Source organism: Periplaneta americana, chromosome 6 (genome assembly GCF_040183065.1).
Source record: "Periplaneta americana isolate PAMFEO1 chromosome 6, P.americana_PAMFEO1_priV1, whole genome shotgun sequence".
NCBI classification, from domain to species: Eukaryota; Metazoa; Arthropoda; class Insecta; order Blattodea; family Blattidae; genus Periplaneta; species Periplaneta americana.
The window spans coordinates 181,936,720-181,964,612 of NC_091122.1; the positions used below are offsets into that span (position 1 = coordinate 181,936,720).

At 36.2% G+C, this 27,893-nt stretch overlaps 1 protein-coding gene across 1 annotated transcript; it reads left to right on the forward strand.

Annotated features, from left to right (window-relative positions):
- The first annotated feature begins 4,727 nt into the window (after positions 1-4,727).
- On the forward strand, positions 4,728-27,607 carry Hen1 (Hen1 methyltransferase). Its single transcript, XM_069829657.1, has 6 exons — positions 4,728-5,111; positions 5,192-5,439; positions 7,998-8,180; positions 16,031-16,187; positions 19,481-19,701; positions 24,351-27,607. Exons 1-6 carry the CDS (start codon positions 4,845-4,847, stop codon positions 26,158-26,160), a joined length of 2,886 nt encoding a protein of 961 aa, XP_069685758.1. The 5' UTR covers positions 4,728-4,844; the 3' UTR covers positions 26,161-27,607.
- Positions 27,608-27,893: the final 286 nt, after the last annotated feature.

Here is a 27,893-nt window from a genome sequence, read left to right on the forward strand (position 1 = left end):
CATCACACATTATAAGCAAAAAAAGATCAGCGAAAGTAATGGTTCGATTAGCGTTTTTAGCATTCGATATTCGATAAGCATTAAATGCTGCCAAATTAAAAAATTGAATAAAAGATTTAAACAGTTTGTTATTACTGATGTGATTTTAAGTCACTTTGTTTTATATTTTTGGTCCAGGGAAAATATATTTCACTATTACTGCCGTTATTTCCATTTTGAAGTAGGCTACAAGCCAACAATATAAAACTGACTGTTAATTTAGAAGTTGGCAACATATTTTATGTCGATTATAACAACAATACATATCGATAGTAGCATTCATACCATTCAACAAATAAGGAGATTGGCCGCTGTAATGCATCTGTTTAAAAAGACGTTTTTGGGAAGATTATTTATTTTAATTCTCAGTTGATTTATTTATTTCATGGTTTCAAACTTTTTGTTCTTCCTGCCCAAAACTTTATGTTACCTTACTCTTTGTTCTTATTTGCTTTCTTTCTTTAATTTTTGAGATATTGCATGTTTTTCACAGATTGTAGCTTCATGACTTCTTAAATTACATTGCACAATATTATATGTATGTGTTCTAGCACACTGAGCTGCAAAAGAAATGTCGAATCGAAGTCGCTATCGATTTGAAATATTATCGTGTTACCAGGACTTCGCTTAGGAAGCAATACAAATACAGATACACAGAAGGCATTGCATATAAACTTTATTCTTGCTCTGTTATCATTACATCATTCAGCTTGTTTGTGTATGTCTTCAATAAACAATAAATTCTTAATTTTTCTACTTATGTATCACTGATTAAATGTTTCAATTAGATTCAATTTTCAGTTCTGTATCTGCATTTATAATAAAACTTTATATTTATAAGTTATTTATAATAAAAATTGATACATTCTTTTGTTAATACAATATTAAACCTAACTGGCCGTATATATCGATTGTAACAATGACAGCATCCATGGATAATAAGGAAGGCTGTGAAATACCATATAAACTGCAGTTTCACTATTTTCGTGTACCGGTATTATTCTTATTAATATTTTAAAATAAGAGTATATGAATAATTTAAAATCAAATCATTATTAAATAATAATGTGAACATGTTATAAAAGTCGTATTTATGTGTTTTTAAAAAACTAATCTTAGGAAAATAGATTTCCATCTCGTCATGTTTGCTAAATTCCTCGGAAAACGATATAATTTCGTATCGGCATTTGTTTTTCAGCCCAGTCTAAAGCACATACATATGAGTTATACTCGTTATGGCATAATCAATCAATTACAAAAATAAAAATAGAGGAATAATTTCATAAGAAAATAATGGAATAATAAGTAAAATTATGTACACGAAGAATAGATAAATTAATAATTAAATAACAAGAAAATTTGTAGATCATTTATAACAAAACTATATTAATAATTAAATAAATGAGAAGATAAATAAATAAATGAGCTAAAATCTAAATAGGTAACCAATAATAAGTAAACGAATAAATGAATAATGAAATACGTATGCAGAGAGAATGGATAATCGGAAATGAATGAGTAATCACTGTCCAAGATGATGATGATGATGATGATGATGATGAATTTAATGAAGATAGAAGTTGAAAAGGTGGTTAGAAGGTTCGAGTCACGTGTTCCAGCTGTCACTCCCCGGGCTGTTGTAATGGTTATCGATTGTGCGTGACGTATGTAGCACTGGCACACGCAGGTGAAATAATCAACGCTGCTGAAGGGCCCTCATCTCATCTCATCTCGTGGAGATGGGATGGTATCTGTTCTGGTTTGATCCCGAGTGCTGCACCACTCAAGTGCTACAGAAAACAGTCTCAAAAGTTTCCCCCGCTTTCAATTGTCCGCTTTATTTGGCAATAATACAGAACCAAGGACCACAGTTACTCTCAAAATAAAGTCCACTTACTTTTGCTGATATCCTTGCCTGCATCAAAATTTGTCAGTGTCAGGTGTATTATTTTGTACTGTTATTCTTTTTCTTATTTATTTTCTCTCAATTCTTTTTTTTTCTTTGTATTTATATTTCTATTTCTCGTGGTGTGGAAGAGAAGGGCTGACGGCAATAAATTCATTGTAATTAATTCAACAAGTAAGAAAATTATGTATAATTTGGCTTTTATATAATTTACATTTGTATACTGTATATAGTTTCCTGATCCCTTTATATTTAATTTTAATTTTCTCGGAGCTTTTTATTCACAGCAGCTTCCTATTCGCTGCAATAATCTGTCCTGTGTAAGTAATACATACAGAATTAACCATAAGTAATGCCATTAATTTCAGGGGGTTATTCTTTGAGATATTTCAAACAAAAAAGTTTAATACAATTTTCCTCGTTTTCACTTCCTTTTGGATATAAAAATTGTTTTATATAGCGTGTTTTGGAAAAGCCATTGATTGAATTTCCTGCCATTTTTGGTGCAGAACAATTCTATTTTTAGTATCTGCACCACACCAGACATCTACTAGGCTATATTGTGTACAAGACTGGTGCAAATAAGTTATTGAATAACCCAATAGTTCCCGTAATTTTGTCATTTCTGCAGTATTTTACATGGAGTGTCCCTAATGCGTTTTTGGCGTACCATTCTTTTTTATTAAGAGCATTACAGCAGATATAATGGCTCTAAACCCCCGAATTATGTTACTACTGTTGCCATGGAAATAAACAAACCACAGTCGGTTGGCACGAGATGTATTAATTACCTAGGAAAATGTACTCGCCCATAAGTTTTTAAAAGACTCGTATTTCTATTCTGCCCAAGTTAAATTAAACGATTAAATACAGAAAGTATGGGTGGTCTTAAGACAAAAGTTCTGGAAATCAGTTCTCGATAACTAGGCACGTAAAATTACGAATGTGGATTATGTGGAAAACAAATAACTGCAAAACCTTTCAGTTGGAAAGTAGACCTACTAAAACTACAAGAATATCAAGATTGATGGACATAATCCATGCCGTGCACTGAATAGAATAATGTTGAGACCTCTTGCGGATTTCTATAGAACTATTTCGAGCCGCAGCTAAAGGAAGATAATCTTTTGCTGATCTCGCTTATTTCATAGAGTAGACTATCAGACTAACAATGCTCAGATGAACTCCATTATCGGTCACATTCAGAATCTTTGTACTATAAACTAGTTCATCATGTTAACTCTTTACTACGTAAAATAATACAATTCTAAGGTAATGTCACAGTCTTTGAAGGTGTTATTCGTCCATTTTTATTATCTACTTGTGTTTTAATTTCTTTAATTACGGTATATCTTTTTAAATAAAAAGAGATTGAAACTGTAGATACTTATAATAAAACAACTGAAGTCAGATGTCATAATATCGATGGTGTTTTGTAAAATGGGCATTACCAACAATTTTGTAGTTTTACATTATAAATCATTCCTTCGTCGACCCGTTTTCTTTATGTATGAAAAATTGAGGCCAAAAAATCCTGATATATATTGAGATAAAGAAAGTACGTAACATATTTTGTAGTACAATGGATTTTTAACAGGTGTTCTGGGTTTGTTGATAGCGTCCTTTTTACAAAACGTCATCGATATTTTCGAATAAAATGCGTTTCAAAATAAAAACAGCAACAAAAAGCCTCAAACGTAAAAAATGGCGGGAAGGCAACAGTTCAGATACTTACTTACTGGCTTTTAAGGAACACGGAGGTTCATTGCCGCCCTCACATAAGCCCGCCATTGGTCCCTATCCTGAGCAAGATTAATCCAGTCTCTGCCATCATATCCTACCTCCCTCAAATCCATTTTAATATTATCCTCCCATCTACGTCTCGGTCTCCCCAAAGGTCTTTTTCCCTCCGGCCTCCCAACTAACATTCTATTTGCATTTCTAGATTCGCCCATACGTGCTACATGCCCTGCTCATCTCAAACGGCTGGATTTCCTAATTATGTCAGGTGAAGAATACAATGCGTGCAGTTCTGCGTTGTATAACTTTCTCCATTCTCCTGTAACTTCATCCCTCTTAGCCCTAAATATTTTCCTAAGAACCTTATTCTCAAACACCCTTAATCTTTGTTCCTCTCTCAAAGTGAGAGTCCATATTTCACAACCATACAGAACAACCGGTAATATAACTGTTTTATAAATTCTAACTTTCTGATTTTTTGACACAAGACTAGATGACAAAAGCTTCTCAACCGAATAATAACACGCATTTCCCATATTTAGTCTGCGTTTAATTTCCTCCTGAGTGTCATTTATATTTGTTACTGTTGCTCCAAGATATTTGAATTCAGTTCAGATACCTCATAAAACAATTGGTAGTAGAGAAAAAATTCGAAATGAATTCCATAAAATGTGGCCCTGTAAAGCTATGCCTTAACTTCATAAAATTTAGCTGAAATGTGATACATTCTTTGTTTTTTGTCTTCTGATACTGCAGTTATATGCAGCATATACAGGAAGCATATATTTTTTTTAGTTTTTTCCTGGCTTTCATCTCCGTATGAAACATAAGGAAAGCAGACGAAATTATACAATGGAGGGCCCTTATTTAATTACTGCCCTATTTCGTCGAGGCACCACCAAGAGCGCTGTGCAATCCAAGCTGACCACTTTATATACTCTTTCTAGCTCGTAGGCTATGATTCAGTTTAACATCTTTGGTTGCATGCTATCGATAGTCGAAATGAGTGAGTAATATCGATAAGTGCTGCAAGTTGGCCAACATTGCAACTACAAACGTGCTTTATATTTTGGTGTTAATTATTGTGTGTTCGTTATGATCTGTAAATCTAATAGGTGACGGTATTATTGGATGGGAGGGGTTAGGTAGACAATAAATAATGATAGTGTTGTTTCACACATTTTATATGGTGACAAAATATATTCTGACTATAATTTCGAAATCGATTTTTAATGAGCCCGAAAATATTGAATGTGAGAAAGAGACGAGTCCAAATTTTATATCCAGTGACAGAATTATTGTCATCAGCGAGGCAGAGTTTGGATCTGATGTGGGCATCAAGTTTTATCCTCCAGTATACGCTCAAAGATACCTAGCAGTGAAAAATGTTTTAGTAGATGAAAGATGGCAAGGGAAGATAAGAAAGGCAGGTTATGATGTCTGACTGTAATACTAGTGCTGTCAATAAAGATTACAGTTTTATTTATCATAATTTGGTATGTTCAGGTTGTGGACTTTGGATGTGCAGAATTTGGGTTCTTTCCTTACCTGAAGCATATGCCTGGAGTACAAGAGATTGTGACAGTTGACATTGACCATGACATGTTGGAACACAATTGCTGTCGGGCAGCACCACTTAATTCTGATTACTTAAACAATCGCCAAGAATCTTTAACAATTCAGGTTTTGGCTGGAAGTATTGGAGACAGGGATCCTCGTTTATTAGGAACAGATGCAGTAGTATGCATAGAATTGTAAGTAATATATTTTACAGTAAATAGTTTATAATGGAACACTGTTGATGCTAATAATGCAATTTACATATTTTTATCTTACCCACAGCGGAATAGGTAATCCTATGAATGTTAGATCTAGACAGCAATATTTTTTAGGTTATGTTTTACATTTTATTTATTTATTTATTTATTTAATCCACTCAACAATGTAATTACAGAGTAGATAAAATGAAAATAACAGTAGTAATACATACAATAATGGTATTTAAACTTAAACAGTTACAATCCAATACTACTCAACAAAAGATATTAAGCAAATATTACATGTAGATCGGTAAACAAAAACATTTTAGGCTAAACTAGCTATGAGGTAGTTCCCTTGTAAAATGGAGTGGTTCTGTTGAAATTTATACTGTTATGGAGTACTGCTGTTAAACACATGTAGTTGTTTAGTCAACTTTCCGAAGACAGGTTTGAACCTCATAAGTGACACCAATAAGGCATTACTCATGAGACAACTAAGCCAGGAGAAAACAGGGTAGGGTGGCCAGTTGCTTTCCGCTCTCTATTGCACATACATCGCTGACTAGCTACATATTACACTAATCAGACTTCAGGTTTATACAAACAATTGTTCTTCCTTTGACACATATCGTCAAGTGAGATGTACTGCCTACCCGGGTTTTCAGCTCTACATGCTGATGCTTTATCCACTAAGCCACACTGGATACCCACCCCGGCGTCGGACAGAATCGTCTCAGTTTAAGTTCCAACTCTTGGGTTCCCTCTAGTGGCCGCCCTCTGCACTACGTCATAGATTCTATGAACGTAGGACTGAAGTCCACACATGTGCTGAGGTGCTTTCGTTATGAGTGACTAGTTGGCCGGGATCCGACGGAATAAGCGCTGTCTTAAATCACGAAGTGATTTACGCATATCATATATATTATTTTAATGTACCGAAGTACATATGATATTTCCAATAGTATTGTTTTGTGAACCTTCTCTTCCTCATACTATTTTGTCATCGTCGTCATCAAAATCTCTTCCAGAATTCTCTATCTTCCCGTAATTTATACTTCTCAATTGCCCACACCTGTGGAGTAACGGCTAGCGTGTCTGGCCGCAAAACAGGTGGCCCGGGTTCGATTCCCGGTCGGGCCCTGGTTGAGATTTTTTCTGGGGTTTTCCCTCAATCCAATATGAGCAAATGCTGGGTAACTTTCGGTGCTGGACCCCGGACTCATTTCACCGGCATTATCACCTTCATCTCATTCAGACGCTAAATAACCTAAGATGTTGATAAAGTGTCGTAAAATAACCTACTAAAATAAATAAATCCTTCTCAATTATTTTCCAAGTTATGTACAACGTACTCCACTCTTGAACATCCTTGTTGCCCTTTTTTATTACCAAACCAACTTCGAAATCTTTCTTATTCCATTCTTTTAATATGTCCGAACCATTTTACCAGCAGTCTTTTTATTATAGCGATGATATTGAAGGTTTGACTTTGAGTTTTATCCTCATTGTATATGATTCTGTTCTTTGTTGTAACCTACTTTCTTATGTTTGTTTCAAAAACCTCATTTTAACTTCTGTTTAAATTCCTTGTTAACATGGTCCAATGTTTCTGCAGCTTATTTTTGTAAATTGATACTTTCCCCTCCTTTGAGAAGTTTTAGTTACTAATTTAGATTATCTGTAACATACAGAGTGATTTATATAGAACTGACACATTTCTTTCTTTCTTTCTTTATTTCAAAACGAATGATGCTAGCCACAATTTGTTATACCTCAAATGTAGAGTGTCTTTGGGAGATTACTAACCTCTATTGCAAATGTTGAAAATTCTTTATTTATTCGGCTGGAAATCCACTTAATGACCAGTTTTTAACGTCAAATTAAACAGGAGTTTTGATTCCCTGTCACGAGATGCGCAGATGTTTATTTTTTATTCTGTATATTTATTGTCATATTCTTTTAAAGATCCAGTTGTTTCCAATTTGTTTACCAATCCCAGTATTGTGTTTCTTTGGGGGATTACGAACACCAAATTCTCTCTGGTATGCCCTTTGAGTAGCTGTAATTGAATTCCTAATCCATTATTGCTTCACAAGGTAGAGCTTTTAATTTAATGTGTACTGCATTTTCAGTGACTAAAACAAAATGTCGAAAACAGGTGCCAACAATAAGGAATAAAGAATAAACATCTGCGCATCTCATGACAGGGAATCAAAACTCCTGCTTAATTTGGCGTTAAAAACTGGTCATTAAGTGAATTTGCAGCCGAATAAATAAAGCATATTCATCATTTGCTATAGAGGTTAGTAATCTCCCGAAGATACTCTACATTTGAGGTATAACAAATTGTGGCTAGCATCATTCGTTTTGAAATAAATAGAGAAAGAAATGTGTCAGTTCTATATAAATCACTCTGTATAACTATTTATAGTTCTTATTTATTATGTATGTCACAAGAGAGTTATTAAAAAAGAACTTGCATTATATAAACGAGTGTATATCCATATATATTAGTATGGGCAGTTGAACTAAGAAAGTCATTTATTTTTCAGAATAGAACATCTGTATCCTGATACTTTGGAAGCAGTTCCTTTCACAGTGTTTGGTTTTATTCAGCCATTGGTTGCCATCTTCACAACACCAAATTCAGACTTCAATGTCCTGTTCCCTGACTTCACTGGCTTCAGGAATACTGACCATAAATTTGAGTGGACACGAGCTCAATTTAAAGACTGGTATTACTTTTTCTTTCCTGTTGAAACTGTCATACACAAGGAAATGCATGTGCATGTAGAAAAATACAAAAAAAAAAAATAGTTAAAAATAATACGTAATTTCCTAGAAGACGGGCAAAATCCAACATGGCTGACGAAAACTACCAAAAACGTTCTACCAACTATGAATTCCAAATGTCACCAAACATCGCAAAATCAAAGATGAAAAATCAAATATATATTCATATTTTTAAAGAAGAACAAGCCCTCCAAAAAAATGAAAATATATTTAATTTTTCGCTTTTGATTTTTTTGGCGTTTCGTGGCATTCGAACTTCATAGTTGGTAGTACTTTTCTGGCAGTTTTCGTCCGCACTTTACCCCCAAAAATCACTAAAACACAAAACAAAACATAATAATTTATCATCTTATCAAATAAAATTCAATTCTCATCGACGTCTTCAACGACAACCACTTCACTTCCAGTATATGACGCAGGTTTTAAGGCAATCTAAACTTAAACCATGCAGGCAACAACGAACTAAACCAACACTTTGTCGTACAGTCAACTTTGCATAAATAAACCACGTGTTTACACTAAATGAAATTCTCTTTGAACACTTATTACACCTTTACTTCTACAGAAAATTCAGTAAATAATTCCTTTAAACCACAGAAAAACAGTTTTCTTCTCAACATTCAACACAATCCTTCTTCACCAGCGAAAGAACTAAATCAAAATCGACACAAAATTTAATAGATAAATTTCAGAACACGGTTTCCTTCTTTCCCTCTTACTTCAAAATTCCAACCTTGTGCACACAAAATAAATTATTGGCACTGAAAAGTGGCTTTTCGTAAGCATGACGATGCGCATTCGACAAATGCAGACAAATCTGCAATGTAACATCACTCACGTCAAACAACCAAGAACAACAGAACAACGTCATTATCCATTAAAAATTAATGAAAATTCTACTAGAATAAATGACAACTATAGCCAATCAAATCGAAAGAAAATCACAAAAATCATAAAATGAGAAACTTTCAATAGCTTTTAGCCATCAGTCACAACATAACACCACTCACGTCAAACAACCAAGAACAACTGATAACGTCATTATCCATTCAAAATTAACGAAAATTCTAGAACAAATGACAACTATAACCAATAAAATTAAAAGAAAATCACGGCGACACCTAGTACAAAAAACCTAGAACTAACATGTAAAAGTCACTAAAAGATCATTAACATTTAACTCTGAAATAAAGAAGTTGGTAATACTTACTATATTCAACCAAGTGCCCGTCTTCTATGAAATTACCAAATAATTAAATACAGTGTGTGTTTCGTTTCTATGTACAGTAAGATTATTCATTCTATTGTCAGCTTCCCCAGTGTCTGTTACTGGGTATAAATGTATCACCAGCCACCAAGATCAAGCTACAGTTGCTAGAGTAGACCTACTTTGTCAGTTCAGCAGTATTCAATCAGTTGTACACTGAATGAATAAGCTTAAATTTGCATGATTGTAGTGTTTCTGTCTTTCTGAGATAATAATTAGGTTTTTTGGCGATTTGCATTAATGTCAGTTTAAAATGTAGTAACTATGTATTGTATTTATTTACATTCCATGGTATTCATACATCGCTTCACAGTTAGAATATGGAACATGTCAAAAAATCTTAATTAATACTACAAAGTCTTAATTATAGCAGGACGAATAGAAGAAATAGTGTACGCACTTCTATGCTTTCCCATTGTCGATGGCAGACCTGACAACAAACGACGCTTCGATCGCTAGGATCTATCGGTTGTCTGAAGTCAGACATCTCGAAATAGTAATATGCGTTACGAGAGCGGTATGTTGAAGTTTTCATGTTCGAGGAAAAGTTTGAAAAAGCGAAACGTAGTTGAGCTTTTTTAATTTCCGAGAATTGAAAAAACATACCGCTCGTGTATCGTACATTATTTTGTGCGAAGATCATTTATTACATACCTGAAAGAGGAATTTCTAATTAGTTGCAATGAAATCTCCATCTTGGTTTCTGTTCAATGACGGCAAATTTGCAAAACAAAAATATCTATCTTCAACATTGTTGCTTTAAAATGTTTTCTGTGTTAACTATACTCCAGCAGGCCGTGATATACGTCTGTCTTTTTTTTCCCCCAGTCTATAAATGCGAACTTAAAACAAACGGTAAGGTTATGTAATGATTTATTTTTCATTTTAATATTTTAACAATATTATTTATATAACATATTGCAGTAATAACATCGGCAAGTTTAATTTTGCCGGTCAAGGAGAAGTTTAGATTTCCACATCTCCTTCGTTCAAAGTAGCCGCCATGGAGTCTGGAATCTTGTTGATTTTTTCATGGCTTCCTTAATGTTACTTGCATCACGAATGCAGTAACTTTAGTGGAGTCGTAGAGTTTACTTAATTTTTGCAAATATTTAAAAACAATAATTAACAGTGCAATTTAGGTGAAATTGCAGTGGTAAGTTTCCAATTTATAATTATTACTATATTGAACGTCTCTAAAAATAATATGTTAAAAGCCTAAAGCAGTAAAATAAATATGTCACTTAAGCGGTAAGAAGAGGGAAATTGTTATGTGTGTTAGGTTGGGAATACTGAATGTGGAATTTTAGATTTTCCTCGGATTGGTTTTTTGTGGAAACCAAGCAAATACGCATGATCTCGCACAAAATATATTTCTTGCGCATTTAATGATGAAAGCTTCTAGGGGTTGTTAATATGCTTTGTTGTTGAGAGTTATATAGACGTCTTCAATTTGTTGTGCTTTGAATTAACCAGTGACAAAAGAATATTGTGTGGTGGTTTACAAAACAATTACAAAAATATATTATTTTAATGTACTGAAGTACATATGATATTTCCATGCAGATATTCTGCATCAGATATGATATGCGTAAATCACTTCGTGATTTAAGACGGCGCTTATTCCGTCAGATCCCGGCCAACTAGTCACTCATATCGAGTGCACCTCAGCACTTGTGTGGACTTCGGTCCTGCGTTCATAGACATCTATGACGTAGTGCAGAGGGTGGCCACTAGAGGGAACCCAAGAGTTGGAGCTTAATCTGAGACGATTCTAACCGGCGTCGGGGTTGTATCCGGTGTGGCTTAGTGGATAAAGCATCAGCACGTAGAGCTGAAAACCCGGGTTGAAGTCCCGGCGCCGGAGAGAATTTTTCTCCGTTCCATTACTCTTTCATCGAATTACAAAAATGCCATACTGTTTTGTTCCGGCTTGTAGATCGGAATAGAGTAGAAATAGTGTAACAAGACATTTCTTTTCATCTCCCAAAGAAAAAGATGAGTTTGGAAAATGGGCCAGAGTGATTACGCGGAAAAATAGGCAGCTTTCAGTAAATAACTGTGTTAGTGATGTGCATTTTTCCGAATACATGATTATAAAATCAGACTGTTTTATTATAAAAAGTCATAAGACAGAAATACCACGAGCATTGAAAATTACAACTAGGAGCTAGCTGTATCTCACATTTTCCCTAATTTACCGAAATGATGAAATATATGAAAATAAACGTTACGGAGTGGTAATATTCGATGAGGTCAAACTCAGAGAAGAAATTCAATTAAATAATTATTATTCCCTTAAAGTGAACAAATTTGTTGATTTCGGAGATCTTATGACTGATGTCCAAAAGAAACAGCAAATCATGCATTAGTATTGATGTTTATGCCATGTATGCAAGATTGGATTCAACCAATTGCTATTTACGCTAGCAGAAACGTTACTCCAGGTGATATTCTCGCTAAAATTCTTATAGATGTTATACTACAGTTAGAAGCAGGCAACTAATCATGGTGAATAATTTAATTCATTTATAGGAACGTAAAATATAATTCAATACTTTATATTCTAACATTTTGTGGGTTTTGTTTCCCTGAATTCGCAACCTGTTACGAAAAGATTAATTATTTACATACTGAACTTATAATTGCTTTCACAACGTTTCAGATTCCATTGTATTTTCTGTTATGAACGTTCATAATAGTATTACCTAATAGAAAAGTATTAATTATGAATAAGGGACTATAAAGGTATTTCTTAAGTTACGAATAGCTGGGTTAAATGGAAGAGATTTGCTTTTAAAAAGGACTACATTCAGCGTAACAAGTATTGTGATCTCCTTCCGAGTCACGCTCATAGCGGTAGCAGTGCCGCGTTGCGGCAGATCCGTGTAAACTCAAAGAGTCCGTACACTATTTCTTCTATTCATCCTGATTGTAGTCACAGTCTAATTGAAATATATAGAGAATGGTTTTACAGTATACTAGTACAACACAAGGGGTTAGTATTGATACTTAATTCAAGACAGAAATATTGAAGCAGCGTTGTTGAATGTTATAAATTCACCTACAGAATAGAAGGCGTGAGAAATTAGGTACTTCTTTAATTTGGTCCTAAATAATCTTATGTTTTGAGTTTCATTTTTTATATCGATAGGGAGGCCATGGATAAATATATAATACAGACGTGGACAAATTATTAGCAAAATTGAAGATTTTTATTATATATTTTTACAAAATATGATTCTTCAATTTAGACTACACTTGACATTTTTGCGTATTTCCAAATTATTAGCAAAAGTGAAGATTTTTATTATATATTTTTACAAAATTCGATTCTTCAATTTGGAATACAGTTGACATTTTGGATATGTTTTCAAAATATTAGCAAAACTGAAGATTTTTATTTTATAGTTTTACAAAATTTGACTCTTCAATTTAGGCTGTAGTTGACATTTTTGCTAATTTACAAATTATTAACAAAATTGAAGATTTTTATTATATATTTTTACAAAATTTAACTCTTCAATTTAAATTACAATTGACATTTTTGCATATTTCTGTCTACTGCAATGATAGAAATATGCAAAATTGTCAATTGTAGTCTAAATTGAAAAGTCAAATTTTGTAAACAGAATTATCATAAAAATCGTCAATTTTGTTAATAATTTGTCCACGTCTGTAGGATGCGAAACTTAATGAGTTTCCCGTAACACATACTAGAGGCGCTGTTGTAGAAATTGATCTTGCTGCCATCTATTTCTGGGAGGGGCGTTATTACATCTAGCAGCGCACCAAGTAGCGAAAAGAGTAATTACTCCATGCATTTAGCAGCGCACCTGGCGACGAAAATGTTAAACTGTGCAGAAAGTATTCCCTCCCACCCTCATCGATATTCAAAACTAACCCAATTTAAAATAAAACATTTACATTTTTATTCCTCACAGCATCTTCTACTGAAAATTCTTACCGGAGCCAACAGGAAGATAAAAGAGACGATGTGTTTTACACTACCCGATTAAAATATAAGCAGACAGAGACAAAAAATAAAGCAAAAGGTTAGATAATTGGGATTGTATTCTTTGGATATTTATTATACAGCGCAATGGAAAGGTCTGCAAGAAATACTTAGATAGTTCAATTTATTATATTACTATTACTTTACAATACATTCAACAACACTATTTTTACAACGTCCATAAAATCACTGTTTAACATACACTGCTTATACACACACATATCACTTTATGTTCACTTATTAGCAAGTTTCAGTCCGCCATCTTCAACTTCGACTCTCCCGTACAGCAATATCTCGAATGGATAAATAGAGAACTCTCGGTAATGTACCCAACACGTAGTTCTAATATTCACCACCTACGACGTTGGGCGCTGATCACCTTATTTCAAACCACCAAATCCAGATGGTGCTGACCGCAGTTTCGCATCTTATTATATATTTATCCATGGGGAGGCTATTAAAAATTTTCACTGCCATATAATGCACTCCTTTTTGATAGCACGATAGACTTGCCGATGAAGTACGAAAGTCATTTTTTGATGTGTATTTATGCTATGAACTGTTGAATTAGTTACAAAGTTTTCACGATTACATACGAAGAAGTTTATTAATGAAAAAAATATACTGACAAGCCATGGGCATTATTTGTAGTTTTTTTAAATGGTCCTACACGATTCTGTAGATTTGGCACCTACTATTATTCTAATTACTCTTTTTTTGTAGTAGGAATATACTGTTACTATCTGTAGAATTTCCCCAGAATATTATTCCAAAACTCATTATCGAGTGCAATAGTATTAAGTTTTTTGACTTGTTCTGTATTCTAGCTGTAAGCATGTATGAATACCATGGAATGTTAATAAATACAATACAATACAAAGTATACCGTTTTTATGTACGACGGGGATCCAGGAAATAACGACCGTTCGCGCATACCCACTGCGCAGCTAACTCCCCTTCCTTGTTTGAAGATCAACTGGCTTCCTTAACATGTGTTCTCATAATGTTGTGAGTACTGGTTGCAACAAGTCGCCATTGTGCATTTTGTGTTACTTCAAAATGAACGGCGTGATTGATAATCCCGCCGACATTTGAAACCTGCAGAAATTTACCAGCAATTGAAAGAAGTGTATTGGTGATACTGTAATGAATGAAAGAAATGTGAGAAAATGGTGCAAAATGTTCAACAATGGGCGAACAAATGTCCACGATGAAACTCGACCCGGACGTCCATCACTCATCACAGAAGACCTGAAGACTAAAGTGAACGACAGAATCTTGCAAGACAGGCGCACATCACTCGACGAATTGCATATTGCCTTTCCTGACATTTCTCGTTCTTTGCTTAGTGAAATTGTGTCGCAACATCTTGGCTACCACAAAATCTGTGCACGATGGGTTCCACGGCAACTGAGTGACCAACACAAAACTCAGAGAATGGCCTCAGCATTGACATTCTTGATGCGATATCACAGAGATGGAGACGCCTTTCTTGATTAAATTGTGACTGGTGATGAGACCTGGGTGTCTCACAACACCCCAGAGACCAAGCGCCAATCACGTCAGTGGCATCATCCCTCATCACCCAAGAAACCGAGAAAATTCAAACATTCATGGCTACTGTCTTTTGGGATCGCAAAGGTGTTCTTTTGCTGGATTTCATGCCAAAAGGCACTACGATCAATGCAAATCGTTATTGTGAGACTTTACGAAAACTACGGCGAGCCATCCAAAACAAGAGGCAAGGAATGCTTTCGAGAGGAGTTGTGCTTCTTCACGACAACGCCCGCCCGCACACTGCTGCTTCAACTCGAGAATTGCTGGATCAATTCGGTTGGGAAATCTTTGATCATCTGCCCTATAGTCCAGACCTTGCTCCTAGCGATTTTCACCTTTTCACTAAGCTGAAAGACTTTCTGGGTGGTACACGTTTTGGAAGTGATGAAGAGTTGAAGAAGACAGTGAACACCTGGCTTAATGAACTGGCGACAGAGGAGTATAACACGGGAATTCTAAAGCTAGTGAACAGATACGACAAATGTTTAAATGTAGGTGGTGATTATGTAGAGAAGTAAAGGAAGCTTCAGTTATGTAACAGACTTTGTTTTTTCAAATAAATATATATTTTTTTAATTATTACAACAAAACGGTCGTTATTTTCTGGATCCCCCTCGTATTTACATTTACTATATCTTGCATAGATCTATTAGCAAAACATGCTGAATTGCCTGTACAACATTTAATATTTTACAATTTGTTGAACTGTGTTCAAGTCAGTGACATTTTTTCGTGAAAAATGAATGCCAAATTATACATTTTTATACTTGCTGTGTTAAAAGTTTAATGTATGTTCTTGGATTTATTTACTTTTTTATTTTGGAATATTTACTCATTATTGTGTTAGCAAGTCATTTTCTTATCATCCCAAGCCTCCACTGATTACATATAATTCTGTGTACGTAAATTAGATTTGTTATCACAACATTCTAGTTATGTTTACTTATTTGCAGGGCGTTAAATATCACTTCCCGTTATCCTGAATACAATGTGCATTTTTATGATATTGGGCGAGGACCTGAGGGCACTGAAGAATATGGCTGCTGCAGCCAGATGGCAGTGTTTGCCAGGGCACCACAGTACAGCTCTCCACAACTAAGTGATCTGAAGGTAAAATAAGATATGTTTAAAGTCGTATTCAATTGCAGGGTACATAGTGCACGAGACAGTGTGTTTACAGTTAGGCCCGCAACACACTTGCAGAGTTTTCACCAGCGAGAAATGTGTTGCGAGAAAATTAAAAAATTGATAACATGGATTCAAATGGACGTCCACACACTGGAAGCGATTCTTGTTCAAGGCAAAAACCTCACACGAGTTTCTCGCTGGAATCGGTAGCTCAGCGAATTTTCTTGACACATTTATCAAAGATGTTTAACATTTATACTCGTTATGATGATTGAATCTAGAAAAAGATATCACAGCTGGTGATGAATTGTATTGTTTTTATTTGAAAATGAGGAAAGATGGCTGATAATTGCAGTCAGAAACTTATCGAACTTGTACGATGTCACCCGTAGGCCTATTTATATGATACACGGGATGAAAACTATAAAAACACGAAACTTAAAGAAGAAATCTGGAGACAAATATCAGATTACCTGAAAATAAATAGGGCTATATTTTATTTTGATGAGATTTAATAGTAATAATTAAACATTTGAAATAATGTATCTATGTCTTAACAGTTTACATAATTTTAATCATAACATAGCAAAGAATCCTCTATCATATCATGAATAGCAAAAAACTGAGGTCCATTTAATCTGAAATAACGCCTAAACGTATCATAATTCAAATCGGAACCAGTGTCCAAAACTCACCCTTATTTTCGTAAGATACAATGTGATTTTCAGATATTTCTGGCTTTAATTTTAGGCCTACTTTTTTTTTTTCCTTAACAAAATATGTTCATGTAACTCCATTTCCTCATCATCTGAATACTCAGATTCAACATAGCGTTCGTACGTAATTTGTAAAGTACGACAATATACTTGCAAGTTATATATTTAAGTACGACAATATACGTAAATACATAACCTATAATATTTTCCCCAATGAGTGATTACTATAATCAGAAAAATGCTTTCTGCATGAAGGCAGTGCATAGATGATCATAGCGAGGTGTGATCTGTGATGAGAACTCGCCAAGTGTGTGGAGGAAGGCTCTTCACCTCTTTCTCACAACACATTTCTCACTAGTGAAAACTCTTCAAGTGTGTTACGGGCCTTACTGAGGAAGATGAAATTTCATGCAGAAAATGCTCTTCATGAGATGAGAAAACAAAGCCATTTACTGTTGTTTGTTCATAAATAAAGATAGGTCCGACATTATTCCTGTTAACAGATGTCACTCTGATAACAATTGAGATGACAACTCTTTCGATAAATCTCGCAGATCCAAAGCTATCTACTGTTAGTTTGTTGTTTTGGAATGATGTGAGTAGAGTAGGCCATGTCAGGTTTCCCTGGAAACCATAGTTAGCAAACTTCCTGGATTATAAACAAGATCTTCTTAAATGTAAGTTTAAGTTTTAATAACTAATAAATGTTAGTATTAAAATAATTTGGATGTTTTTAAGTAATTTTAAAGTGTTAGAATATAAAACACAGAAACAATCAATTAAAGTGCATGAATAACAGAATCAAATGAGAAGTGGAAGAGAGAAATCAGTAGTGAAATTAAGTGAATTGGATATTACTAATGTGAATCAGTGTTGAGTTGGAAGTAACATCAGGGTACTATAAGTGTAGGAATATTCTGGATATATACGGAAAGAAGCAATAAAAGAGGGAGTAGGGACGAAGAGAAAGGAATAGGTAAATAAATATAGGAGAGAATAGTATGGAAATAATAAATGCTGTAGGTGTTGTACAATATAGAAAATGAAATGTACACAAATAATTTAGGAGAAAATAGCTGGTAAAGAATGATTGAATAGGTGGATTTGAGAATCGAGAAAAAAAGAGGGAAAAGGAAGGGAGACAGTCTAGGTATGAGCGAGAATAGAAGAGGTTAGACAGGGAAGGATAGATAGAAATTCATTTAGAGCAGGAGGTTAGGAATTAAACGGGAAATATTTGGTAAATGAATATATGAACATAAAACAGTGGGGTACAAATAAATGATAAGAATTAGACAAAATGAAGAAAATTGATAGAATGTTAATAATAATAATAATAATAATAATAATAATAATAATAATAATAATAATAATAATAATAATAATTAATCAGTGAACAAGGATAGTATGTGAGTAGATTTTAAAGTGATGACAGATCAAAAAGCTGAAATGTAAAGGTTCACCATTCATTCATTCATTCATTCATTCATTCATTCATTCATAGTGTTCTGTCCAAGGGCAGGTCTTTCACTGCAAACCCAGCATTCTCCAATCTTTCCTATTTTCTGCTTTCCTCTTAGTCTCCGCATATGATCCATATATCTTAATGTCGTCTATCATCTGATATCTTCTTCTGCCATGAACTCTTCTCCCATTCACCATTCCTTCCAGTGCATCCTTCAGTAGACAGTTTCTTCTCAGCCAGTGACCCAACCAATTCCTTTTCCTCTTCCTGATCAGTTACAGAATCATTACTTCTTCATTCACTCTTTCCAACACAGCTTCGTTTTTTACTCTGTCTGTCCATTTTACACGTTCCATTTTCCTCCATATTCACATTTCAAATGCTTCTATTTGCTTCTCTTCACTTCGTCGTAATGTCCAGGTTTCTGCCCCGTACAATATTACACTCCACACAAAGCACTTCACTAGTCTCTTCCTCAGTTCTTTCTCCAGAGGTGCACCAGAAGATGCTCCTTTTTCTATTAAAAGCTTCCTTTGCAATTGCTCTTCTCCTTTTGACTTCCTAGCAGTAGCTCATGTTACTGCTTATAGTACACCCCAAGTATTTGAAGCTGTCCACTTGCTCTACTGCCTCATTTAGAACTCACAAGTTTACCTTCTTTACTTTTCTTCCTATGATCATGGTCTTCGTCTTGTTGGCATTTATCTTCATCCCATACTGCTCACAGCTGTCATTTAGCTCCAGTAGCATATCCCTTAGTATCATCTCTTCTGCTAACAACGCCATATCATCAGCAAATCTTATGCACTTTATTCTTCTTCCTCCTACCATCACTCCTCCCATGTTCTGAAAACAGTTCTTCACTAAATCCTCCAAGTAGATGTTGAACAGGGTAGGTGATGAAAGATATCCTTGTACTCCTCTCCATATTTCACTTCCTCATGACATTTCTTCTCCTATCCTGACTTTGACTCGTTTCATATAAAGTTACTGAACAGCCTCTTCTCTTTAGGTCGACCATAACTATGAATTAATTGCAGGGAAGAGACAAGTGAATCATTGTGTAGCCTGCACCGTATTTGTTATTGTTGCAGATGCTGCAGTCCGAAGAGAAATACGTGCTAGTCAGGGAATATTCATATCCAGTACGAGTGGACAACCGGACAGATGAGGAAAAGATTCTTCACCAGGCTGAATACTACATCCGCGTGCTGGCAGATAACGAGAAGTACTGTAGAGACATGAGCATCCAGATTCCTGTGCAAGATCTGTTGCCACATGTCAGATTGTGGTGCGACTCCGTGTCTGTGTTACGGTGAGTCTGTGAACCCTCTCTGGTGTTAATGTCTGTGTCTGAGGCAAGCAGGAGGCCAGGATGTGAACCCTCTCTGGTGTTAATGTCTGTGTCTGAGGCAAGCAGGAGGCCAGGATGTGAACCCTCTCTGGTGTTAATGTCTGTGTCTGAGGCAAGCAGGAGGCCAGGATGTGAACCCTCTCTGGTATTAATGTCTGTGTCTGAGGCAAGCAGGAGGCCAGGATGTGAACCCTCTCTGGTATTAATGTCTGTGTCTGAGGCAAGCAGGAGGCCAGGATGTGAACCCTCTCTGGTGTTAATGTCTGTGTCTGAGGCAAGCAGGAGGCCAGGATGTGAACCTTCTCTGGTGTTAATGTCTGTGTCTGAGGCAAGCAGGAGGCCAGGATGTGAACCCTCTCTGGTGTTAATGTCTGTGTCTGAGGCAAGCAGGAGGCCAGGATGTGAACCCTCTCTGGTGTTAATGTCTGTGTCTGAGGCAAGCAGGAGGCCAGGATGTGAACCCTCTCTGGTATTAATGTCTGTGTCTGAGGCAAGCAGGAGGCCAGGATGTGAACCCTCTCTGGTGTTAATGTCTGTGTCTGAGGCAAGCAGGAGGCCAGGATGTGAACCTTCTCTGGTGTTAATGTCTGTGTCTGAGGCAAGCAGGAGGCCAGGATGTGAACCCTCTCTGGTGTTAATGTCTGTGTCTGAGGCAAGCAGGAGGCCAGGATGTGAACCCTCTCTGGTGTTAATGTCTGTGTCTGAGGCAAGCAGGAGGCCAGGATGTGAACCCTCTCTGGTATTAATGTCTGTGTCTGAGGCAAGCAGGAGGCCAGGATGTGAACCCTCTCTGGTGTTAATGTCTGTGTCTGAGGCAAGCAGGAGGCCAGGATGTGAACCTTCTCTGGTGTTAATGTCTGTGTCTGAGGCAAGCAGGAGGCCAGGATGTGAACCCTCTCTGGTGTTAATGTCTGTGTCTGAGGCAAGCAGGAGGCCAGGATGTGAACCTTCTCTGGTGTTAATGTCTGTGTCTGAGGCAAGCAGGATGCCAGGATGTGAACCCTCTCTGGTATTAATGTCTGTGTCTGAGGCAAGCAGGAGGCCAGGATGTGAACCCTCTCTGGTATTAATGTCTGTGTCTGAGGCAAGCAGGAGGCCAGGATGTGAACCCTCTCTGGTATTAATGTCTGTGTCTGAGGCAAGCAGGAGGCCAGGATGTGAACCCTCTCTGGTATTAATGTCTGTGTCTGAGGCAAGCAGGAGGCCAGGATGTGAACCTTCTCAACCTCGGCTGGTAATAGAATAGCTCTGTAGCTCCTTGATGTGCTTATTATTTTACGGAATTTTTATTTACATTATTTTGGTAACCCTGCAGTGTTGTTTCATTTATACAGAATGTTGTTGTTGTTTTCTAATGCCAGGCGTTTGACAATAAAGTCATTTGACCTCTTGCACTCCAATATTTTTCAAAGATATTATCATGACCAGGCAATGAAGCACAGAATTTGAGGTGTTCCGAATCCATTTCTTGGTTTGAGTTGCACAATGGGCAGTTAGGGGACTGATATATTCCAATTCTATGCAGGTGTTTGGTCAAACAATCATGGCCTGTTGCCAATCTAAATGCAGCTACAGACGATTTTCGTGGTAAATCGGGAATTAACTGTTTTGGAGTGAAAATGGCAAGTTGTAGCTGATTTAAGTGAACATATTTTAATGTTTTGGTGGCTACTTCATTCACACACAACCCCCAGAATGTCTGGAGGACCACACCTGCTGTTGGTCGACGGGTGCATTGGACCTAGCTGGGAGATCTTGTTGATCACCAGCTTTCCCTCCTTAAGCCACCAGAGGACGATTTTAGTGCCATAGCAGGTCAGCACTAGGAACAGAAAAGTAGAAAGAGGAGGAAGGAAAGGGAAATGAACCCCTAGGCCTCGAAGAAAGTAAGAGTTCAGTCAGAGGACTGGATAGGAAAGGGTAAAGAGGGAATTAGGTATTGAATAGAGGAAAATTATGCCAAATTCAGTCATTAACTCATCAAGCTGACCAGTGCTAATTGATGAGTAGCCCCTCCCTTTAGTTTAACTTGTAAAATTATGCTTTCTAACAGCTGCACCACGGGAAGGTAGGGATGGGACATTGGGTATTTGTCCAGGTTGGTTCCTTAAAGCCTTCAATGGGAAGGATTAATGGCTCTCCCCCTGTATCCGACAGATACCCTTTTGCAGCCATTATGCAGAATGTAAGCACATGCTTAAGTCACCTCGCAAAGTTTGAGCTGCGCTTTGTCTTTGTCTCTTGAGGACTTTAATTTTTCTTACTGCTAATCTTAAGCATAATGTTTATACAGAGTGAACCGTAAGTAATGTCATTAATTTCAGGTGGTACTCTTTGAGATATTTCAAACAAAAAAACTTTATATAATTTTGCTCGTTCTTGCTTCCTTTTCGAGATAAAAATTGTTTTATATGATACATTTTTGGGAAAGTCATTGAATTAATTTCCAATATGATCAATCATTTTAAGAGAGCAGTGTATTATGATAATAAATGATTGAAAAAATTTTAGTTCTGTCCTTTAAATGTGCAGAAATTTGATTTGAACAAATATAATATTGTAAAAGTTAAATTAACTGTCAAATAATAACATGCATTTCCCATATTTATTCTGTGTTTAATTTCCTTTCCAGTGTCATTTATATTTGTTAGTGTTGCTCCAAAGTATTTGAATTTTTCCACCTTTTCAAAGGAAAAATTTTCTAGTTTTATATTTCCATTTCGTACTATGTTCTGGTCACGAGACGTAATCATACACTTTGTCTTTTCGGGATTTACTTCCAAACCTATCTCTTTACTTGCTTCAAGTAAAATTCCCGTGTTTTCGCTAATAGTTTATGGATTTCCTCCTAACATATTCACGTCATCCGCATAGACAAGCAGCTGATGTAACCCATTGAATTCCAAACCCTCTCTGTTATCCTGGACTTTCCAAATGGCATAATCTAGAGCAAAGTTAAAAAGTAAAGGTGATAGTGCATCTCCTTGCTTTAGCCCGCAGTGAATTGGAAAAGCATCAGATAGAAACTGACCCATATGGATTATGTTTCACTGAGACACATTTTAATTAATCGAACTAGTTTCTTAGGAATACCAAATTCAATAAGAACTAGTGGATTGTGCAGCAAATGCTGCAAACTAAGTTTATTAAACGTTGAATAAACATTTTTCAGATTTATTTTCAATGAAGAATACCGGACATTTTGAAAGTCATTTGCTTCCATAATAATGAAATATACTCCCTCTGAATGTTTTTTTATGCCAAATACTTTTTCTTGAACTTATCCACCTTCAGTTTTTGAGTTTCAACGCGAAAACGCAAGTAACAATGTCAGGACGAATAGTGGGTTTTTCATGTGGAAGTAAAGAATAGGTTATTTCAGATCATTGTGGATTGTAGGTGAAAGTTAAAAAAAGTCAGGTTTGCTATGCTTTCGAACAATAGACATAGCATCTTGGTATAGCTGCTGCATGTAGAGCTTGAAATGTAGAGGGTAAAATCATTTTATCCTGCTTAAGAGATCTTGCCGAAATGATCGGGAGACTACAAAATTTTGTAGGCCTCTTATTTTATCAGTAAGTAATACCTTTTGGTCTTTCCTTAGGAACTGTAATTTTTGCGCTCTCTCGAGCCAATACTGAAGAGAATGACACATATAAATATTTACACCACACCACATTTGATTAATAACTATGAAAATATTTGATTTTTAATAACAATATTATTCTCTTACGTAAGTTTTGTAAGTTCATTTGTAAAATAGCCGCCCTCAGTAAATTATAGAAATGAAGATCTAATTTAATATATTCTCTACATCTACAAAAGCATTTTACTTTCATATCATCAATATAGCATTAATATGTATAATTAATGAAAAATAGTCACATCATGGCATTAACTATAATAATGTTTCATTTCAAATGTAATAATATTATCAAACCGCCTCAAGTTTTGTAGATTTTAATATCCAATACACAGCTGTACTCAGAAAATTACACACTGCAGAATCAGACCTGTAAATTATTTTAGCAAGTCTTCAAGTTTTTAATAACCAATTGAATTTGAACTCCAAATATGTCAGCAATCCTGCAGGTCATGGCCTTCGTGTAATAGCCTATTGTTTATTGTAGTGTGTTTGTGTTTTGTTTTATTCTGAAATCACGGCCGACTGCTGAAATGCAGTTAGTTCTCAAAACTGACGAAAGATGAATTTTGGAAAATAGGAAAATTATGTAGGAAAACTAACGCTCCACTGAAAGTCACTATTTTTCTGAAAATCCTTGGATGCCAAGCTTCAAAATGAGGGGTCATTCATTAAAATCTGTTCAGCCGTTTTCCCGTAACTTCCATTACCAGTTCAAATTATATATAGCCTATAGATATTATATAAAACTTCTCTGTATGGAAATATTAGACTGCAAAAATTAGCAAAACAGAAATGGACCTCAGTTAGGTAAATACATAGATACAATTTCTAAAAATATCTTTGAAAAATATTGGAGTGCAAGAGGTCAAATAACTTTATTGTCAAATGCCTGGCATTAGAAAACAACAACAACAATTTCTAAGCAGAGATTCTAATATCTCGTATGTTTTCTTTTCAAATGCAGAGACATTCTGAAGGAAGCAGGCTGGGAGGTGACAGAACACGCTGAGGATGGAATGGCTGTTGTTTACCCTTACTGTGGAGAATACGAGAATTCCTTGCAAGACTTGGAGGACCCTTATTCAGAAAGTCCAGGAGAGAATGTGCCGAGTTATGCATTAGAAACTGACGAGAAAGAAGATTGGGATACACCTCAACCAGGCTTGGATGAAGACAGCAACTCTGTAGCAGCCGGTTTGAGGTCTAGTTGTTCAGATAACATGGCCTTTGCTCAACAGGAAAATGTAGGCCAAGAAGCAAATAAAGTTACGTTTATGTCAAGTCTCAGAGACTTGTTGCACAGTGAAGAAGGCAATAGTTGTAAGTCGGAAAGTGTTGATGGGTGGGGGGAACACAGCTCAGACTTCATTGAGAACACCGATAAAACGTTGGATTCATCTGTACAACACCCAGGTCACGTTAGTACAAATTTAAATCTCGCAGATGATATTGATACCAATTTGAAATCTGAAAGATTGGCAGAACAACAAGTTGACCACGTGATCTGCCCTGTAGTCGATAGTTTTACAAGACATAATGGCAATAACGGACGTTTTAGGTTTTCGAAAACAAACCAGAATTGTTTTCCTTTGAGTGTTGAATCGTCTGAAGACATGGACTTCGAAAAATACTCCAAAACAGAGGCCTTAGTGGACCATAAAAAAGAAGAAGTGCAGAAAGTAGGGAAAAATATATCTTTATGTTCCTATTCTGATGTACTAGATAGCAAAGTCTCTTTGTTACCTCAGAACTCTCAGAGTTTGACAAACCAAGTGAAATGCGTACAAAGTGACTGTGCTGTAATAAATTCTCATAGTGAAAGACTTCGAAACTCCCCTCAGACTGTTCAGTCAAGTGAGAGCGAATCAGTTGAATTACTGTACCTGAACCTGACTCAACCGGTTGAGGAAGCTTCTGTCTCGGAACCTGTACTGAGTCAGCCTTGGAAATTCGGCAGCACTGGTTCGTCCGCTCTAGAATCATCGCAGGATCGCAGCATAGGCGAAAGCTCAAGTTTGGACGAGCAGAACGACAAAGCTGTTGACAGCGGTTATCCGAATTCGTTCTCGGTTCAAGATATGGACATGGACTTGACGCCAGAACAAGTGGACGAAATCTGTTCCGAGAGCGACGATGTGCTGACAGAAGACTGCAGCGAAGAGTCAGAGTACTACGAATCCGAATCGAGCGAAGAGAACGATCATGTTGACAACAACGAGGGGCTGTTGTTTCGCTTCCGCAACGAAGCTCTGTACGACCCGATGGCCCTTGTTGTTGAGAACGGCGACGTTGCGAATAACAACCGTGACGGTGAAGGAAACAATGCGGTGGCCATGGTGCCTCCCCCACCCGAGCCGGACGTTCTGCACCCCGTGCACGACGAACTCATCCCTCTTCTGGTTGCAGCGGAAGACTTCGACAATGACAATGACGTCATACTGCCTGCTGATGTACAGCCATTTCCTCATTGGTTGCTGAACTTGCTGGTTCTTGCCAACCAGGGGGGAGGAGACCTACACAATTATATGTTGCCTCCTGGAGGTGATGGAGATTTCATTTTGCCTGACGAGGGATTGGGGGATGTGGGCACTGATGAAGATGATGATGATGATGACGACGACGACAATGATAGTGGCGCTCCTAGTTCAGAGAGCAGTGAAATGGGTAGTGGTAGTGACGCAGATTCTGAAGGTGGTGATCTTGACGATAACGTAGTCATGGGGCAGAATGATGCTGGAGGGGGAGGTGAACCCAATGTTTTTCATGGTATGTAGAGATTAGCATATACTACCAGCTGTCGGTGCACAATTAACAGGGATGTATTTAACTTGTACGAGAAGCGATGATTTAACTGCTTTAAAAGATTAAATTGCATCTGATTGGTTGTGATCTCACATATACTTCAGCACAAAAAGTAAGATACTTAAAATATAGGTTATAGTGTCTGTGTACCGAACAGATGGTACATGACTGGTGCTTAAGAAAGACTCACTATATTTTCTTTTGTTGTGTCTATGACTCCCACACATTTTCAATATTCCTCAAGAGCTTCAATAAATACGATTGTGGGAGATTTGCATTCTGTGGTGAAATCTTGGTGAATTACATATTATGTAATGTGAACTGCCACCAACAGCATTCAAAGTGCCATAAGATTTTATAAAAAGGGATAAGACTGAAACTGCATATCGCTATTTTTTAAATTGGCACTGCCAAACTCGTAAATGTGAACTGCAGTTGTGAAACATATCCTGATCGTAGAAATATCATACTGTTGTGTACGTAGAATGGGTTAGGACAGGAGAAGATCGTGGTCAGTAAGTGGAAATCATGTTTTCCATCTATAAAGAGCCTTATCTCAGTGGTGTTCAATTTCTAAGACGACTTTTTATTTTGTTCTTTGTTAAAAGTGCTATTTCTTGTTATGTAAGAAATTATAAGGTTCATATGTTCATATATCATTAAGTATTCATGTAAAGTATGTCATTGGCTACCCATATTGAGATGTACAGTATGTGGTATAAAAGAAAATAGGATACATTCTGTGTTTTGTTGTTTTACATTTATTGTTTAAAGTGTATTATGAGTAGTTTTACTTAACAGTTGTATTCAGCATTTTAAAATGTTTGTGCGGTGTGCACACTATTTCAGTTTAATGATGTGGTACATTCGGGAACGAAAACTACTGAATTTCTTTAGTATACTTAGGGACAAAAAATCCTGGATACCTTTATATGTGTTGATATTTTGTAAAAAAATATTTCTGGCTACAATAAGTGTTCTTAATATCGTTGCCTTCTCCTTCTCTAAACTCTTCAACATCCGTGAGGCAAGTGCAGAAGGGAAGCGGGCGTCATCTGTGAAGAGGATACGGTTCCACTGTTCATTTGTCCCAAGCTCTGTGGTCACGTGGAAAATTGTATCCATCATCGTTTAAGGCCCTGTTTGCCTATACATACGGTTTTACCCAGAATAGTATAGAATCTTTCTGTTTTGTTCTGCGTGCTGTGTAAATCCTCAACCATATGTCAAATGTTGTGTTTTTTAACATGAGGCATGAAGACTTAGATCAACAGTTCTTAGCCTTTTCCAATGACATACCACTATTTTTAACTTATGAAATTTCCTGTACCGCTAACGAAATTTATTGTGGAAAAACATCATGTGTTGCTCCCAGGGTCTGTGATCCAATACTAATAAAACTGATTGCTTCATTGAGAAGTGTTTTATTAAGATACAGTTACTCTTTGAATTTATTCAGTAGTGTGTTCCATAAAATATACAGAAAACAGCGATATATTTATACAGGGTGATTCACGAAAAGTTACTGCCACTTACAGTGCTTATTTCTGAAGACATTCTGAACAAAAATGTCATATAAGCATGGATCCTCTTCTCAATATTTTCGGAGTTACATTAATTTAAAGTTGTTTGTAAAATATACACTGTTACTATAAATGATGTTTCCGATTACAAACTCGAATAACTATCGTTAGGAGACACTTAG